A 17001-nucleotide genomic window follows, 5' to 3' on the forward strand; every position below is an offset into this window, starting at 1 on the left:
TGACCTCAAATAGCTGTCACCTGATTTTTTTCCCTTGCTTTTCTGTATTTCCCAAACTTTCTGTATCTATCCTCTACTATTTAAAATGAAGAAAAATTATAAAATTATTTCGAAAAATGTATTATATAATAGTTGACTCTGTATAGGCACTGTAGAGGTGGCTCGGTGGTTAAGCGTCCTTGTTATTCTTCCAGAGGACCTGCGTTTGTTTCCCAGCCTCCACACTGGGTGGCTCACAACTGCCTGTAGCTCCAGCTCCAGGGGATCTGATATCCTCTTCTAGCCTCTGCAGGCACCTGCACACATGACTTATACATTCACACAGAAAGACAGACAGACACACACAACTAAAAATAAATTTAAAAAAATGTTTGCTACTATCTATTTTATGGTATTACACTTTTCATTTTGTAAGCTGCATGGGCTTCTCGCTTTTTCTACTGCTCTTTGAGTTCTGGAATTGTGTTTTGCAGATAAGACCGTGAAATGTCTGTGCCGTGGGAATGGGCAGCTCACACTGATTTGGAAGTGTCTATGAAGATTTTCCAGAAACATCTCTGAAGATGTTCCTTTTTAAAAAAAGAGTCATTTAGAAAAGTAATAGAGTGGAAAATATGTTTCAAATACACCTGTTTAAAATGTGTTTATGCAGACTGTTTTAGCTCTATAGTTTTTGTACTGTGTATTGCTAAAGCATTCTAATCAGTCTAGAAAAAATTGGTCTGGAGCATTCAGTGGACTTCAGAAAGCAGTCAATGATGGAAAGTGCTGCATCTTGTATTTTGTGGTTTTTAGCACAAGCATCCTCAGGACGTGGCATTATCTTTGTATTGTAGCAGGGAAAAGAAAATCCCAAGCCATGAGGTGGGGTCGAAGGCTCTTCAGAATCAGTGATGACATTTTGAGAGGTATTCTCTGTGTCACAGACAATGGTTGCAGTTGCTTCAAGTTCATCCCTGGGAGGTTGTCTTGTTCATGAGGATTGCTGAGCACCGAACTTTTTATCTCCACCTGGACCTCATTTTGTCTTTCTGAACAGTTTTTTTTTTTTTTTTCCTTAAAGACAACTACTAAAACGTTCTTTAATTGATGATGCTGGTTAGCTATATGGATATGTGAGAACAGTGAAAAAGGTATACCTGATGTCTTTTGGTTTTTAGAACATTGTAGCGCTGATTTTAATCTGACTTTCCTGTGGAAGATAATCTACAGAAATTGAAGTTGCAATAAAAAAATCACCTAGGTACAGTCATTGAATGATCACAGAAATGGGTTTTCATTGTGACATTTGTTTTTTGCATAAAATATGAAGTTTCTCTGACAAATTATAAACATTTTTCAGTGAACTGAGCCTTAGCATTTTACTTATTGATGTTAAGGAATTTTTCATGTGCTTTGTGGTCTTTGGGCGTGCAGATATTTTAGATGACAAATGTTAAACCATTCTATGTAGCTGATTATGTTTAAAGTGTATGGCACTCACAGCCTTGTATGCTTAAAGATTGGCAACAGGAGGCTGGAGAGATGACTCAATAGTTAAGAGCATTTGCTGCTCTTCCAGAGGATCCAAGTTCAGTTCCCAACACCCACATGGAGTGGCTCTTAGCCACTTATAACTCTTGCTTTAAGAGATCCGGCACCCTCTTCTGGATGCTCTGGTTACTCACGGTACTCACTCAGGTGCGTGCGCACACACACATAAAAATCTTAAGAAAACGTTCTGGAACAGATTGAAAATACATTCCATTTGTAGGGTGACTTTCATCCCCTCCCCACTTTGTTTGATTCACAGTTTATTGTGCCTTTATTCCCTGGTTAGTTTTGAGGCTTTGACTGCCATAGGCTTACTCTGTAGCCTGTGTGTCTGTTGACTTTGGGTCTTGCTAGTGAGGGAGAGTCAGGAAGTTGCTCTCCGTGTAGCTGCTGGCCTTACTCTAGTTTCTGCACTCAAGCTGAAGTGAGCTGCAAAGTGTCTTAAAATGGCCTGTGTATCTGCCTCTCTCACGGGCTCTGTCCTAGTGTTTTCCTCTCTTAGGCTGTATTCTCCAGCCCACTCTCTAACCAGTTGTCACCTGATTGCAATTAAAACTGTAGCTCCCATCCCAGAGTCAGTCTTCCTCATGGAACCTCCTGCAGACACCTCGGGCTGTGTTCAGTCCTCAGATACTTGTGAACTTTGAAAGCACACTTTCCCTTTTTAGGTCACCTCAGTTTGTGAAGAATTTGGGACAGTGTGGGTTTGGGGTGTCTCTCCTTAGATTGTCAGCTCCATGAAGGCAGGGATGTTGGTTAGTTAGTGATTTTATCTGAGTTCCTAGCACAATGTAGGCACAAAATATTTTTTGAATGATGCATAAATAAAAAGTAAATTGGAATAACCTGTCTGGAGGATAAATAATGGTAACATGAGTAAGAAGATCCAAAAGGGCTTGGTGCTGGGCTGCCCACCTTTGGCTTAGCAGTCTGATAATTATGGAAATCATCAAATATGTAATACGTTGTAGGACTGTAGGAAAGTATCTTCAATGTAAGATTTTATAATAGCCCAACAGGAAATCAAGTTTGTGTAAGTTTAGGATTTTTTTTTTTTGTGTGTGTGTGTGGTTTTACAGTGCTGGGGATTGAATGCAGGGCACAGCCTTGCCTGTGTTAGGCAAGTACTTGTGCCACCGAGCTATAGCCCCAACCCGGCTTTTTTTTTTTTTTTTTTTTGTTAATGGGTATGGGTGAAATGCCTGCATGTATGTAAGTACACCCATGTTGTGCAATGCCCATGGAGGTCAAAAGAGGGCATCGTATCCCTTGGTTAGCCACCATGTGGTTGCTGGGATTCAAACCCGGGTCCTTTGCAAGAGTAGTTAGTGCTGTTATCCTCTGAGCCATCTCTCCAGCCCCCAACCCATCTTTGTAAAGTGCATTATATCAAAGCTAGTAGTGTAGAGCTCATCAGTAGCTCTTTCCTATTCTAGTATGGGCAAGGCCCTGCCCTGGGTTCAGAGAAAGCAAAGAACTGCTCCAACTCACCAGCAAGCTGGTTACACTTTCTGGGATGTATCAACCTTAGCATTGTACTCTTGTCACAGCACATGTGCGGGTTCAGAGAAAGCAAAGAACTGCTCCAACTCACCAGCAAGCTGGTTATACTTTCTGGGATGTATCAACCTTAGCATTGTACTCTTGTCACAGCACATGTGAGAGACATCCCGGGGAGATGCAATGCAGGTCTATTCACTCCAGAAGGGGAACCCATGGACACCAAAGTAAGTTACATCAAAGTCCAACTTGGTGAACCAGGGAGTTATTGGGGTTATTGGGGTTACTAACTGGGAACATGGGTGAGGAATTACAGGGGCAGGATGCACTCAAATGCAGCCGCATCACTGGAAAACCACCTCAACGCAGATGACCGTTCATGGAAGCTGCATCTTGAGCTGTCCACACAACCTGGCAGGCAGGTTGACACATCTGAGAAATCTCTGCAGCTTGGCTGGTCAGTCTCCTCAGCAGTGGTCCATGTCTACAACCCTTGGGAGTGGTCCCTCCAGTAATCCTGCAGCTTTCAGATTTCCCACGTATGTGAAGCTTGTTTACTTCCTGAGTCTCATGAACACCCCCTCCCCAAGAGAATGCATCAGTTGGAAAGTGATATTGAACAATATAACATGCTTAAAGTGAAATATTAAAGGGTCAAATGGTTAGGTAACTATTTTCCAAAGAACTTTTGGAGCATACATGGGATTTAAACAGGGCCATGAGTTAGAATTTGCACTGACAAGAATTAACATGTGAGGCATGTCATTGGAAACCAAACACGACATGGAGAAGGGAAATCACGGTTTGGGTATGCAGTAGAAGCCGAGAGCAACTTCTGTTTAACCTGCAAACTGTTGGCGAGTTTTGGAATATGCTAACCTTAGCCTCAGACCCCTTGGCCTCCTTTGGTGATGTTGGTGTTCCATTGGGGGCTCTGGCATAAGGACTGAGTAGTGATTTGCTGCAAGAGGTCCATGGCAAAAGCTTTGGGTTTTTTTTTTTAAATATATATTTTTATAAAAAATACTGGAGTCCTGGCATGCAGGGCAGATAGCCTGGCTTCCTCCAGCTCAGCTTTCTTTAGAGGAGTATTTATGAATATGGCCAAGCACTCACTTAGACATACCGCTTGGTGGCTCTTTATCAGGATACCTTGAGACATACCTAACCTTGTTTCCTAAGCTAATATCCATCGCCTTGCCCTTTGTTTGGGCAGCAAACAAGCTAATGAAGTTGAGTGGACCTGCAGGGCATTTCCTTTGGAATGGCTTCCTGTGCTTCAATTTCCTGGAAAACAGAAAATCACTAGTGTTCACTAAAATGCCTCCATTTTTGGCATTCCATTCCCAAGAATTTATTACTTTTTTGAGACAAGGTCTTGCTATGTAGCTCGGGCTAGGGTGGAAATCTGTGTAGCCCAGTCTGGCTTGAATTCTCGGCTAGGGTGGAAATCTGTGTAGCCCAGTCTGGCTTGAATTTTAGTAATTATACCTCAGCCTCCCAAATGTAGCCCAGGCTAGGGTGGAAATCTGTGTAGCCCAGTCTGGCTTGAATTTTATGTAGCTCGGGCTAGGGTGGAAATCTGTGTAGCCCAGTCTGGCTTGAATTTTAGTAATTATACCTCAGCCTCCCAAATGCTGGGATTATAGGCAAGGGCCACCATTTGGGCCTGACCCAAATATTATTTATGCCATGTCAAATTGTACATATTTATAAAGTGCCATGTGATGTTTTTATTTTTGTATATATAATGTTCAGAATAAAATCTCTTTAAACATAATTTCTTTGTGGTTAAAACATTCAGATTCCTTTTAGCTTTAAAAAAATACAGGGTCCATTACTCATATATTGCCACCCCATGGACTTCTGTGCCATTATGGCATCACTGAACTTAAATCTCTTTACTAGAGTTGGTGATTCAGGAATTTGGAGGATGTGGTCTATCTTCCCAGTGAGTGGGGTCTTCAGGGAAGGTCAGCTGTTTAGGGATTGTGATAATGCTGAGCAATGGCTAGGGACTGAGGGCTTAGAGAACCTGGGAGCTGCAAGATTTCCAGAGGTGATAGTCTTTGGGCTACATTGTACAGGATGAGCAGGCTGATTCATTTAGGCAGAGGAGGGGCAGAGTGGGAACTGAGGAGAAGCCATCTGAGAGTAAGGCCCAGTGAACCTGCTGGCTAGTGGAAATGAAGTTCATGTTGAAAGGGTTGGTGAGAGGCAAGATGGCCAACGACTCTTCTAAGCATTGCGATATTTTGAGCTTTGGGAGCACTTTTATGCTAGGGATTGTCAAAATCTAAGTTGCATTTTTGGACAGCTGTAAGCAGTAGGAAGGGAATGAGTTGGGGGCATGGGAGAAAACAGGAGGCAGGAGGATGGTTAATAGGTTGGAGCAGGGATGCTGGAGAGATGCTAGGATATGAACCAAGGCAGTGACAACGATAGGAGATGCAGGCTCTGCCCACTGAAAGGATGTGACTGTTTATGGGATGTGAAATGTAGAAGAAGTTGGTGTAAAGGTCAACTCCCAGATTGCTGGCTTAAATGGAAGGTGCTGCCTCTGGTGAGACCACAGAAGGGAAGCTGAAGTTTAGGAAGGAAATAAGTTAGGCATTGGCTTTGTGCAGCTTGCAGTAAGTACCCAAGACACTTAGAGTATTGAGTATACATGAATGGGAAGGGTTCCAAGTGGGTTTAGGTTTGGGAGCTGTCAGGGGGGCAGTGAGCTGTCCCAGGAAGAGGGCACAACAAATAGAGTAGGGCCTCAAGGCCGCAGTCCTAGGGCATACCCTGTTCCACAGGAAGTCCGGCAATCTACAGAAGCAAAGAAGGGTCAAAGGGGGCAGGTAGTAGTAACAAATAGCATAAAAACTTCAAACAGAGGGGCTGATGGGTCCATTTGTTGTGATTGGCAAGTCATTAGTGTGTTGCTGGAGCAATTTCAGTGGAATGGGTGAACAGGCAGCAGCAGCCAGGGAGTAATGATTTGGAGTATGAATTCAAGGTAGAAGCTGCAGTAAAAATGTAGCCTACCCTTGCAAGAAATGAGGCTATAAAAGGGAGAGCATAAGGAATCTTTAGTGGCAGTTGCATTGCTTGATGGGCTAATGCTTTATAAAGGTCTCTTTCCTAATGTGTTTTTCTACTTGCGTGGTGGAACATTCTCAGACTCTGCGATTCTTTAATTTTCTTGAAGTGGCACTTTTTGCTTTGTGTTTGTGATTTAAGCACTATAAAAATGCCCAGCTACAGCTTGCTTCAAGAGCATAAGTTCTGCTTCTTTGCGTGGAATTCTTCATGAAGTCATTACCTTTGAAGTTGTTTGATACATTAACAACAACAGCACCACCATAACAAACCCAAAAGTTGGGATATTGAAACTAAGGAGTTTTAGCTTGGTTATAGGAAAGTAAAAGATAATGAGAATACACAAGTATTATAAGCCCAGATTATGCGTAATTGCAAGTGATTTTGCAAAGAATTTTACTGTCTTTGAAATACAGTCTAAAAAGAAAAAAAAAAATGGAGAATTCGTGCAGGTAGTCTGTATTTTGGAACTGTTCCAAAAAGAAATTGGTGGTAGTTAGGGTTTGAATCTGAAATGTCCTTCACAGGCTGATGCTATAAGTGCTTGGTCCCCAGATGGTAGCATTATTTTGGAAACTTTGAGAGGTGGAACCTACCTGGATGAGGTCCCTGGCTGGAGCAGGAGGAGGGTAATGGTCATTGAGGCTGTGTAATTCCTGCCCGCTGCTGGGCTCGCTGCTTCCTGGCCTCTGTGATGTGAACTGCTTTGCTCCAGTGTGCCTTCTCTACCATGAGGGTGAGTCTTCCACAACCAAAATCAATCTTTTTTTCCTTTCAAGGTGCTCTGTCAGGGATTTTCTCACAGTAATGCAGAAGTAAGTAATACAGTAAATGTTAAGACTCATAACTTTTAATTTTATAGGCCCACATTAATAAATTAGACAGTAATTTTAGAAAAGCACATGAGAAAAATTTGCTGTGTTTTGATTCATTCTGTTAAGATTTTGTGAGTATCCACATGTTTGAGGTTTTACTAGATTTTGTAGGAGGGGAATTGAGAGATTTAAGCCATGCCTTTCATGTTTGGTAGAGGAGATGTACCTTCAGAGAGGTATATATAATGGGTCAGAGAAAGGAGAGGCCCTGCTAGTAAGCAGTGAGACTTCTTAGAAGAGGTGGCTGGTATGTGAGCTCTTTGTTGTTCTCTGACTCATTATGTAGCTGAGGATGCCTTGGACTTCTGATCGTCCCTGCCTCCCAGGTGAGAGGCTGGGATCACAGGCATGTGCCAGCCTACCCAGTTTATGTAGTGTTGGGGAACTGAACCCAGAGACTCATGCATGCTAGGCAAATACTCTGCCAATTGAGCCACATCCCTAAGTTCCTAATTTATCATTATTTTGATACCTCAAGCTCAGTCATTTTTGTTATGTTTCCCTTCCCGAGATGTTGAAGCCACTGTTTTATTTCTCTTCTTTCCAGTGGACTTAAAAAATTTTCAGTTCTGCTCCCGCTACTTTACTTCTGTCCATCATCCTGGCACTTGGATCCCTGAAGTAATCTGATACAGATCATCTTCCTCTTCCTCCTCTGTTCTCAGCATCCCCATTGCTCACTGTCTGCCATTGTTGGAGTGTTGCTGGACTGCTGTGTTCTAGGAAAATGGAGTGGTGAGGGAAGTAAAGAGACCTGAGATGATAAAAGGAGCCTGTATCAGCTCCAAGCGGGAGTCAGCAGTGCAGAGTGCGGTCAGGGGCAACTGGAGGGAGTGGGGCCTAAGGCTGTGGGAGGGGACGTAGACATTTGGAGAAGGTGCTCTGTGGGATATAGAGTGGAAGGCAGTGAGCTCAGGAAAATGGAGGGGTGGAACTCCCACTTTTGGTGGTTTGGAGAAGTGAGTGGAAGAATTGCTGGGACAGGTCTGTGATGGGGCTGGCAGGCCATCATTGTATGCAGGGCTTTACTCTGTGAAGTAAGAAATACAGAGGTGACTGAAAATAGGAGGTGGGGGGAGGAGATGTGTAGAATACATGTATATATATTTATATTTATATACATACATACACTTGAATTAAGACTTACACCACCCCACCCTGTTTATGCAGTGCTGGGGATCAAACCTAGAGCTTTGTGCATGCCAGGCAAGCATTCTGCCAATTGAGCTACATCTTTAGCCCCCAAAATACTTAAAAAAATTTTTTTTGTGTGTGTATTTATGTATGTGCTACAGTACACACGTGGGTGTGGGGCAATCTCAGGTATTGATTCTCACTTTCCGCCTTATTTTATAGTCTCTTGCTGCTGTGTACGTCAGACTAAGCTGACCTTCAAGCTTTGGAGATTCTAGTATCTCTGCTTCCCATCTTGGGATAGGTGGGATGATAGATGTGTGCTAAACGTGCTTGGCTTTATATGGGTTCTGGATTGGAACTCACACTTGTGTGGCAAGCTCTTGACTCACTGAGCTATTTCCCAAGGCCCCCAGAAAATACCGTTTTAAATAAATCTGGAGGTGCTATGTAGGGTGGCTTTGAAGGGAAGGAAAGCCAATTTAGGAGACTTGGCAGGATCTAGTTGTATAATTTCGCTTCGTTTCTCTAATTCGTTTTAGTCATGGGGGCTGCCAGGTGAATTTTGACGGGCTCACTCCCTCAGGTGCTATTGACAGTTCCCCACAGCTTGCCCAGTGATTCTTCTGCTGGCTTTGGAGGGCTCCACGGCCACACTACAGCCTTCTGTTCATCTCCTTCCCCTTCAGGCGTCAACTCATTTCCCACAAATGACGTTTACTCACAATGATTCCACTTCCCACTTTCTCCACTGCTTGGAAAATTCTTCTGATTGAAATCTCCTCGGCCAGCTTTCAGCATATACATGGACCCTTCTGGGCTCCTCTCAGCCTGAGGGCGCCCACCTGGCCCCTGAAACCTGGTTGACACTGTCTCCATTTTGATAACCAACAGCTGGCATGGCTGAAGAAGCTACAAAGAGTAGCTGCTTAAACTGCTAATCAGTGCTCACGTTGTTTACCTGCTTTTGTATTTTATTTCTCCTCTGGGTTTTTAACCTCCTGAAGGGCTGGGGCCATGATTAACGCTCCTGATGGCCACAGCCGTTAAGTTTTCATCCATCACAGCTCTAATGGTGGTATTCTGAGCATGGTACTCTCTGACCTTCAGTTGGGCTTTAATCTCTCCAACAGCCAGAAAGAGCACAGAAGATGCTGAGGACCCAGCCGGAGAACAGGTTAGAACATCCCAGTTTTCCCTGTGGAGGTAGGCACCAGGTGGGAACATTCGGAGCAACTTTTTGTTTCTTCTGGTTTCCTTCTGTAGGAGTTTTCGCTAATCATAAAGTAAGTGAGGGAAAAATCCTTCTGTGTTGGATGTTGGATTTACAGCTTTGCTCACGGTGGGAACAGTACGATTTGATTCTAGTATCTTGTGACACCATTCCTGGAAAACCAGGAATATGATGTCAACTAAGTTAAACTTTAAAAAAAGTTACTTTTACCTTTTTAATATGTAGGAGTGTTTTTCCTGTGTATATATGTGTGCCACATGTGTGCAATGCCCACGAAGGCCAGAAGAGAATGTCAGATCCCCTAGAAGCAGAGTTATAGCCTGGACTTGGAGTTATAGTTGTTAGCCGCCATGTGGATGCTGGAACGGAACCCAGGTCTGTCGGAAGAGTAACCAGTCCTCTTAACCACTGAGCCATCTCCCCAGCCCCCAAGTTAAACTTTCTGGGTTCCATCTTTCCAGAAGTAAGTTTAATATGGATGCAAATACCGTTAAGTGGGTAAAAACACTCAGCAGAAGTAAAATCAGCTTTATATGTATGAGAGAGATTATTGTAAGCTTATAGGCTAACCAGGGCCTAAAGGTAGGAAAACTTTGCCTAGGACTATAAGGCGCTCTTTAGATGAAGGCAGTGTGCGTTAAGAGATTCTAGGCTAGATTTCTTCCCATTTCCAGAGTTGACAGGGGTGTGAGGTAGTTCAGAACTTTTATTAGGGGTTTGGGGCTCTTAATTCTGCAGTGATGTGGACCTGTATTAAAATGTAAGAGATGAAAATTGGAACTGTAAAACTGGCTGAAGCTTCCCTCTATGATGTGCAAAAAATTAATAATACGAGAAAGAGTGGGCAGAGAACGTGCAGACAGATAAACAGTTTTAAACTTTCCTGCTGTGAAAACATTTATATGGGAACAGTTGACCTGCTAATTAGAAAACATCCGTGCTTGTTCATTAAACCAATTATCCTGAGGAATTCTGCTAAGCAACACTTAGTCTCAAGCTAATTATTATGTGGCCTTGAAAGCAATAAACTGTACTTTTAGAATTTTATAATTTAGGCACATGCATGATTTTATGCAGACATTTCCCATAATTAGAATAGCACAGTAATGGAGGATTATATTTTGGTTCTTGTGAAAATGATTTATCTACTTCTTCGTAGGAAGGTTATAATGAATTATTGAATTATTAGATGTCTGTTTAGATCTGAAAAGTCCCTGGAGATCTTCTTGTTTAAGAGGTTTTTTTTTTTTGATTGCTTTGACTCTTAGATGATTAAGAAAGTTTAGTTTGTAGGAGGGGGTATGTATGCAGCAGGGAGGAGTAACCAGAACACATAGACATGTTTAAAATTGTCAAGGAAGAAAATCAATAGAAGTTATAAAAAATATAAAAACAATTTAGAGAATGGAAAAGTAATTACTTTTTTGTCATAAACGGAAACATCATTCTTAAATAAGTGAACCCATTGTTCAGGCAGCTACTTTATTCCACATCTATGACTTTATCTGGCAGAGCTTTTTCTAAGTGGGGGCACCGGCTAAGAGATGTAGTAAGAGAGCACAGAAGGTAGACTCCGTGGTCTATTGGTAACAAGCTGTGGAAGCCAATCAGATGATCTAAGAGGACAAGCTGTGCAGTTGAGAACTTGGGTGGTCCTGAGCCTCACGTGTCGTGCCACGTGCTTTAGGGGCATGCAGGACCTGGTTAGCAGCTTCTCTTCAAGCTATGATCTGAGTGTTCTCCAGCAGAGTGAGCGTGGCACGTTCGTGCTTCATTCAGATCCTTTCTCTGTTACTGGGGATGACCGTGGCATCCGTTTCCAAGGGCTGTTGTGAGGCTTCGATGAGTTCCTCTGTGAAGGACTTCATTCACTCTACCCTTCATCGCTCAGTCACTCAGTCCCTGTCTATTATGTGGTGACTGCAGGGCCCAGACAAGGACCAGTAAGACAAGGTCCTTCTGTCGGAACCTGACTGCCAGTGCGAAGAGACGCACCAGAAATAAACGAATGAACGAGACCAAATAGTAATAAATGTTACACAGGACATAAAAGAGAGTGATGGGGAGTGGTCAGTACTAGCTAAGGTGGGTGGGAGTGGCTTCTGAGAGCCTGGCACTTTAACTGGGACCTGAATGACAAGAGACAAATGTCAGCTCCCCCTTGAGCTGGTGGCCCACTCTATTCCTATTTTCAGATCTTACCATCACTATAAAATCCTTTCCAGCAAGATTCCTGGAGGAAGGCTTTAGGCCCTCTCCCACCAGCCCCTGTTCTGAATTCAATTGTTTCTCCTCAGACTTCAACCTGGAAGAATCCAAATGTTCCCAACCCTGGGCACCCTTCCTTCAGCTCCAGCTGGGTACTCGCCTGCCTTGTTCTGCCTCAGTTTCTGGAGAAGCTGGGCTCTGTTGTTGCCACATGACAGGAAGTAGAGAACAGGATTGAGGCAGCTGCTCATGCTCACCACAGGCCTCAAGGACTTGTAGGCCATACTGGATGCCATCAAGAGCCAGCAATCCTGTGAACTCAGGAAGCGGACGGCCAGGTAAAAGGAACGGGTAATATGGAAGGGCACAAAACAGAGGGTGAAGAGGATACACACCAGCAGGATGGTCCGGATGGACTTGGCCCGGGCAGTGTGGCCTATCTCTGGGAGGACATCCTCTGGCTTTGTCAGACTTCTGACCATCAGACAGTAGCACACCAGAATGACCAAGGAGGGGAAGACAAAGCCAGACAACGTCAGAACAATGCCATAGGAAAAATAATGATCAAAATTCTTTGAACTGGCCATGTCATAGCAGATCATTTGGCCATTGACATAGTCTGTGTCAGAGAAGGCCAGTGTGGGCAACAGTTGGAGGACCACCAGAATCCAGGTGGCAGCAACTGTCCACCAAGCATGCCGGTGGGTCCGGTAGGGCAGTGAACGAAGTGGGTGGCACACTCCTAGGAAGCGGTGCACAGAGATGCAGGTTAGCAGCAGGATGCTGCTGTAGAGGTTGGTGTAGAACAGGAAACGCACCAGCCTGCAGAGCAGCTCCCCAAAGATCCAGGTGTTGCCCACAGAGTAGGTAACAATGAAGAAGGGCAGTGTCAGCACATACAGCAGGTCAGCCACCATCAGGTTCACCAGATAGATGGTGGTGCAGCTCCAGGGCTTGGTTTGGCAGCAGGCGAGCCATAAGACAGCACCATTTAGGGGTAGCCCCAGGATGAAGATGAGACTGTAGGTTAGGGACAGGTAGACTTGCTTGTAACTCTCAGAGAAGTGGCAGGCATCTTGCTCCTTTGAGGCATTTGTGTCCATCTTCTCCATCTCCAAGGAGGCTCCCTCCAGGAGCGCAGGTCTGCCACGATTTCCACTTCTGCTTCCCCTAGGAGGAAACACAGCATCAGTACCTCAGCCAGGCACTGGTCTCTCTTGATCTGACCTTCAACTTTGCTCCCAAAGTCAGAGGCTTTGTTTGAACACAAACAGCTCCAGGTGGAAAGAGTTAAACCCAAGATAAACCGATCTTCAAACTCAAGGCAGCTAGACTCACGGGGCCCAGAGGAGTGGCCTTACCTTGATTATGCTCTCTGCTTTTGGGAGAAGTGAAATTAGGGGTCTCAGCAGCATGGTGGCTAGAAGACAGTGCTGTCATTTAAACAGGGCCCAGAGAACTGCCAGCTCAGTGACTCCTCCTTTTGCTGAAATCCTTTGCATAGACTCAGGAACTCTCTTAGGGGAGACACTCCAGTCGAGAGGCTGGTGCATTCCCAGGGATGGTTTAATACTTCCCACAACCTGGTGCTAGCCCCATACAGCATTGTGGAGTGGAAAGTGACCCTTAGGGTTTCAAGAGGATTAGGGAAAACACAATTTTTGCCTATAGGCTCTGCGGGAGGATTTTGATTTGTATCTCTTTTGAGATTTATTAACTGCTGATTTGAATACTGAGGGTGATTTGCTTATTAGCCCCCTCAGCCTCCTGAATGCTTAAGAAAACAATGTTGAGCCATGAAGCCAGGTGCAGCTTCTTCCATAACTCTAGTCCTGCTGGCAAAGCAGGTCCAAAGGGTGGCCCTGAGTAGCAACAGAAGCTGTGTGCAGGGCCAGAAGGTTTCTGTCACATTAGGTCAGTCAGTGTGTGGCCAGCCAGTCAACAAGGAGCTGGGAATTGAAAGAAGTTTTAACTCCAGGGCTTAACATTAGGGACTCACCATTTAGAAAGACAAGTTAAAACACAGGAGAGGAATAGAGGCAGTGTGGTGATGTACACTTGTAGTCACACCTACAAGGGAGGCTGAGGCAAGAGGATCAGCTGAACCCAGGGTTTCAAGCCAAACTGAACATTATAGCAAAACCTTCCCCCGCCCAAAACAACCAAATAGCAACATTGAAAAAACACAGCAAGAGAGAAATATTTAAGGTAAATAGTTTGGGGATCAATTAAGTGTTGACTCTGAACTATAATATGCAGATCTTTATTTGCAACAAAAGCAACAGGATTTAGGCTGAGGAGAGAGCTGAGTGGGCACAGTGCCTGCTGTGCAAGCATGAGGACCTAAGTTCGAGCCCCAGAACCCATGTGAAAAAAGGCAGCCATGATAGTGCACACTTGTAATCACAGTGTGCAGAGGCGGTAACGGAAGGATCCCTGGGGCTGACAAACCAGTCTGTCCTGCTTAGTTCCAGGCCAGTGCAAGATCTTGTATCTAAAGATGAGGCAGAATGGAACCTAAGGAATGACACCTGAGGTTAACCTCTGGCCTCCACACACCTGCACACGTACATGCACATATACACACGGCAATAGGACTTCATTCCCTCTATCATCCAATAATCATTTTGAACATTTACAAAGATGAAGACATAGCTATTGCTCTGCAGGATCTAACAGCTCGGTGGGAAAGTTAGAAATGGATACAGCTAATTGTAATATGTGAAAAATGGTCAAACCAAAGCTGTGAAAAGCAGCAGGATACAGCCAGTCCTCTCCTGAGCAAACGGAGTAAAGGCTTCTTAAAATAGGCAACACTTGAGCTTTTGGGAGGAGAACAGACAGGAGTTTGCTAGGCCGGTGAGGGACCTGATGGCAGGGGGAGGGACATGCAAGCAGATGGCTGCACAAAGAGTGCTGCGTGGCTGCAGATGGCGGTGCATCAGCACTGGGGAGGACGCAGCTGTGAGGAAGGAGATTCCGAAGCAGGGTGGCAATGAGGCTGTTGTGGTGGTTACCTATTGGGTGTCCACTTGATTGGGTTAAGGGCTACCCAGAGAGCTAGTGGAATGTTATTCCAGGTATGTCTGGGAGAGTACTGCCAGAAGAGATTGGCATTTGAATCAGTGGAAGGAAGATCCTCACCCAGTGTGTAGGCACCATCTAATCAGTTGAGGACTAGGTAGGCCAAAAAAGTGGAGGAAAGGCAAATTCCCCCCTCTCCACTAGAGCCGAGAGCTCCTGCTGTCCTTGGACATCAAAACTCCAGTATCTCTGGTCCTTAGACTCCAGGACTTGCACCAGGCACCCCCTGGCTCTCAGACTTTCAAACTTCAACTGAACCCTGCCACCAGGATCCCCAGTTCCCTAGTGTGCAGCCAACAGGAGTCGACTCCTATAGCTCCCAGCTCATCTCTGTACATTCTATTGGTCCTGAATGGGGAAGTCTAAATAACACAACGGTGTTTGAGGAAGATATTGGTAACAACATAGAACTCGACCTTGAGCAGGGAGAGACCAGTCAGACCAGGAAAAGGCTGTTGTAGTGTGTGCAGGTGAGTCATCTTTGCCCAAGCAAGGTCATGCTGTGTGGACACAGAGCTGGGACCTGACAGGACAGTCACTACAGTGGTAGAGGTGCCAGACCTTAACATGAGGCACAAGTCTGAGGAGAAGTTGAGGGTCCTTGAGTTCTTCGGCACTGGGGACTGGTGCATGGCGAGACCAGGGCCCGAGAGGAGCGCATGGTGGAAAATTGGTTCCTGAGATTGTAGGGGAAGGAGGCTCTCTGTACCTCAGCATGCCAACAGCCCACTGCCCTGTTGATTGGCTTTAAAATACCTGCCAGGAAGAGGAAAGCTTTCTGGCTTGGAGAGGGAAATGAATATAGTTTTCATTCATTTTGTTCCCTATAATCTTTCACACTGGGGTGCTGGCAAATGCTTAGTTATTGTTAGTGAAGCTGCTTTTCCAACTCAGTGTGGGCTCTCAGAGGGAAGCTGAGGAGGGAATCAGGCCTGGAGTTGCTGACTTGGGCCGAGTGCTCACACATGTGAATAACCTTGTGAATGAAGCGTTACCTGTTTCCCTGATGAGAACCTGATAGAGAACCTTTCAGGGCTCATTGTGGGCCTCAGTCTGGTGGGCAGCCCTCTGGTCTCGGTCACTGGCTTCAATAACCTGCCCAGGACTATAGTGGTGTGGTTTATAGTACCCAGGACCCCCTTGGCCAGGGCCTAGAATATAGTCTTCATCAGCTATTTTATCTCTCCGAACCAAGATTTGTCTGCTGTACTGTGGGATGATTCCTCTCTCAGCATGTTGTGGGAATTGTCTAGAAGAGAGGCAAGAGGCTTCCGCACTTCCCCCCCTCTCCACATCTTCCTTCAGTGTCTTCTACAGACTGTGATGTCCCGAGATCTTTGGTTTATGTGGTTGAGAGGGAGGGATGGTGTGGCTTGCTACCCATACCTGGGCAGATGGCTTTTCTTGCTGACTGTTAACCTTCACTAATTCACAAGTTGGGAGTCCTAACTCCAATGATCTACTGTATTTGGGGTAAGGGTGTAATTGAGATTCAACAAGGGCATAAGAGTGGTACTGTAATCCCACAGGATTGTGTCTTTTAAAATTTTTTTAAATTTTTATTATTTTTTATGTTTTTTTTTTTTTTAAGTCTTTTGAGACAGGATCTCCCTGTAGCCCCAGCTGGCCTAGAGCTCACTATGTAGACCAGGCTGGCCTTGAACTTACAGAGATCCATCTGCCTCTGCCTCCTAAGTGCTGGGACTGAAGGTGTGTACCACCATGCCTGGCCTGAGTGTATTTATATTTTAGGAGTATATTTTGTATGAGTGTATTGTGTGCATGTATGTAAGTGCACGTGTGTTGTACAATGCCCATGGAGATCAGAAGGGGGCATTGGATCCCCTGGAACTAGAGTTATGGATGGTTGTTAGACAGCATGTGGGTGCTGGGAACCCAACCCAGGTCCTTTGCAAGAGCAGCTAGTGCCCTTAACTGCTGAGTCATCTCTTCAGTCCTGGCCTCCTTCCTTCCTTCCTTCCTTCCTTCCTTCCTTCCTTCCTTCCTTCCTTCCTTCCTTCCTTCCTTCCTTCCTCCCTTCCTCCCTTCCTCCCTCCGTCCCTCCCTCCCTCCCTCCTCCCACTTCCCCCTCCCTCGCTTGCCAGAAACCAGGCATGGAGGCGTACGCAATACTGAGCTACATGGCAAAATTTGGTTTCAAAAAACAATGAAGTCCTAACACAGTCTCACTAATTTTTTCATGTAAAGATACATTTTTAAAGTTAAGAATTGATTTTAGCATTTTGTATTTTGTTTGTGTCTGGAGAACTTTTTTGTGGCGATAAGGACTGGACTCAGGGCTCTGCATGCTAAACAGAGGCTCTACCACTGAGCCACATCTCTAGT

The 17001-nt window shown here is 44.9% G+C and overlaps 2 protein-coding genes across 2 annotated transcripts in view; one reads left to right on the forward strand and one right to left on the reverse strand.

Annotated features, from left to right (window-relative positions):
• Mfsd1 (major facilitator superfamily domain containing 1) overlaps nucleotides 1–1059 on the forward strand; it is a 32709-nt gene extending 31650 nt beyond the window's left edge. Inside the window, exon 16 of the mRNA XM_008837464.3 lies at nucleotides 474–1059. Within this exon, the coding sequence (XP_008835686.2) occupies nucleotides 474–477 (4 nt within the window). The 3' untranslated portion in view covers nucleotides 478–1059. The remainder of the gene's footprint in view (nucleotides 1–473) is intronic.
• A 10604-nt stretch (nucleotides 1060–11663) lies between these two features.
• LOC103737642 (P2Y purinoceptor 3-like) lies at nucleotides 11664–15287 on the reverse strand. Its single transcript, XM_008837472.1, is given in 4 exon segments — nucleotides 11664–11805; nucleotides 11807–12090; nucleotides 12093–12741; nucleotides 15217–15287. Coding segments are annotated over 4 exon segments (1146 nt in total).
• Nucleotides 15288–17001: the final 1714 nt, after the last annotated feature.

Source organism: Nannospalax galili, unplaced genomic scaffold (assembly GCF_000622305.1).
Source record: "Nannospalax galili isolate Female #2095 unplaced genomic scaffold, S.galili_v1.0 scaffold617, whole genome shotgun sequence".
NCBI classification, from domain to species: domain Eukaryota; kingdom Metazoa; phylum Chordata; class Mammalia; order Rodentia; family Spalacidae; genus Nannospalax; species Nannospalax galili.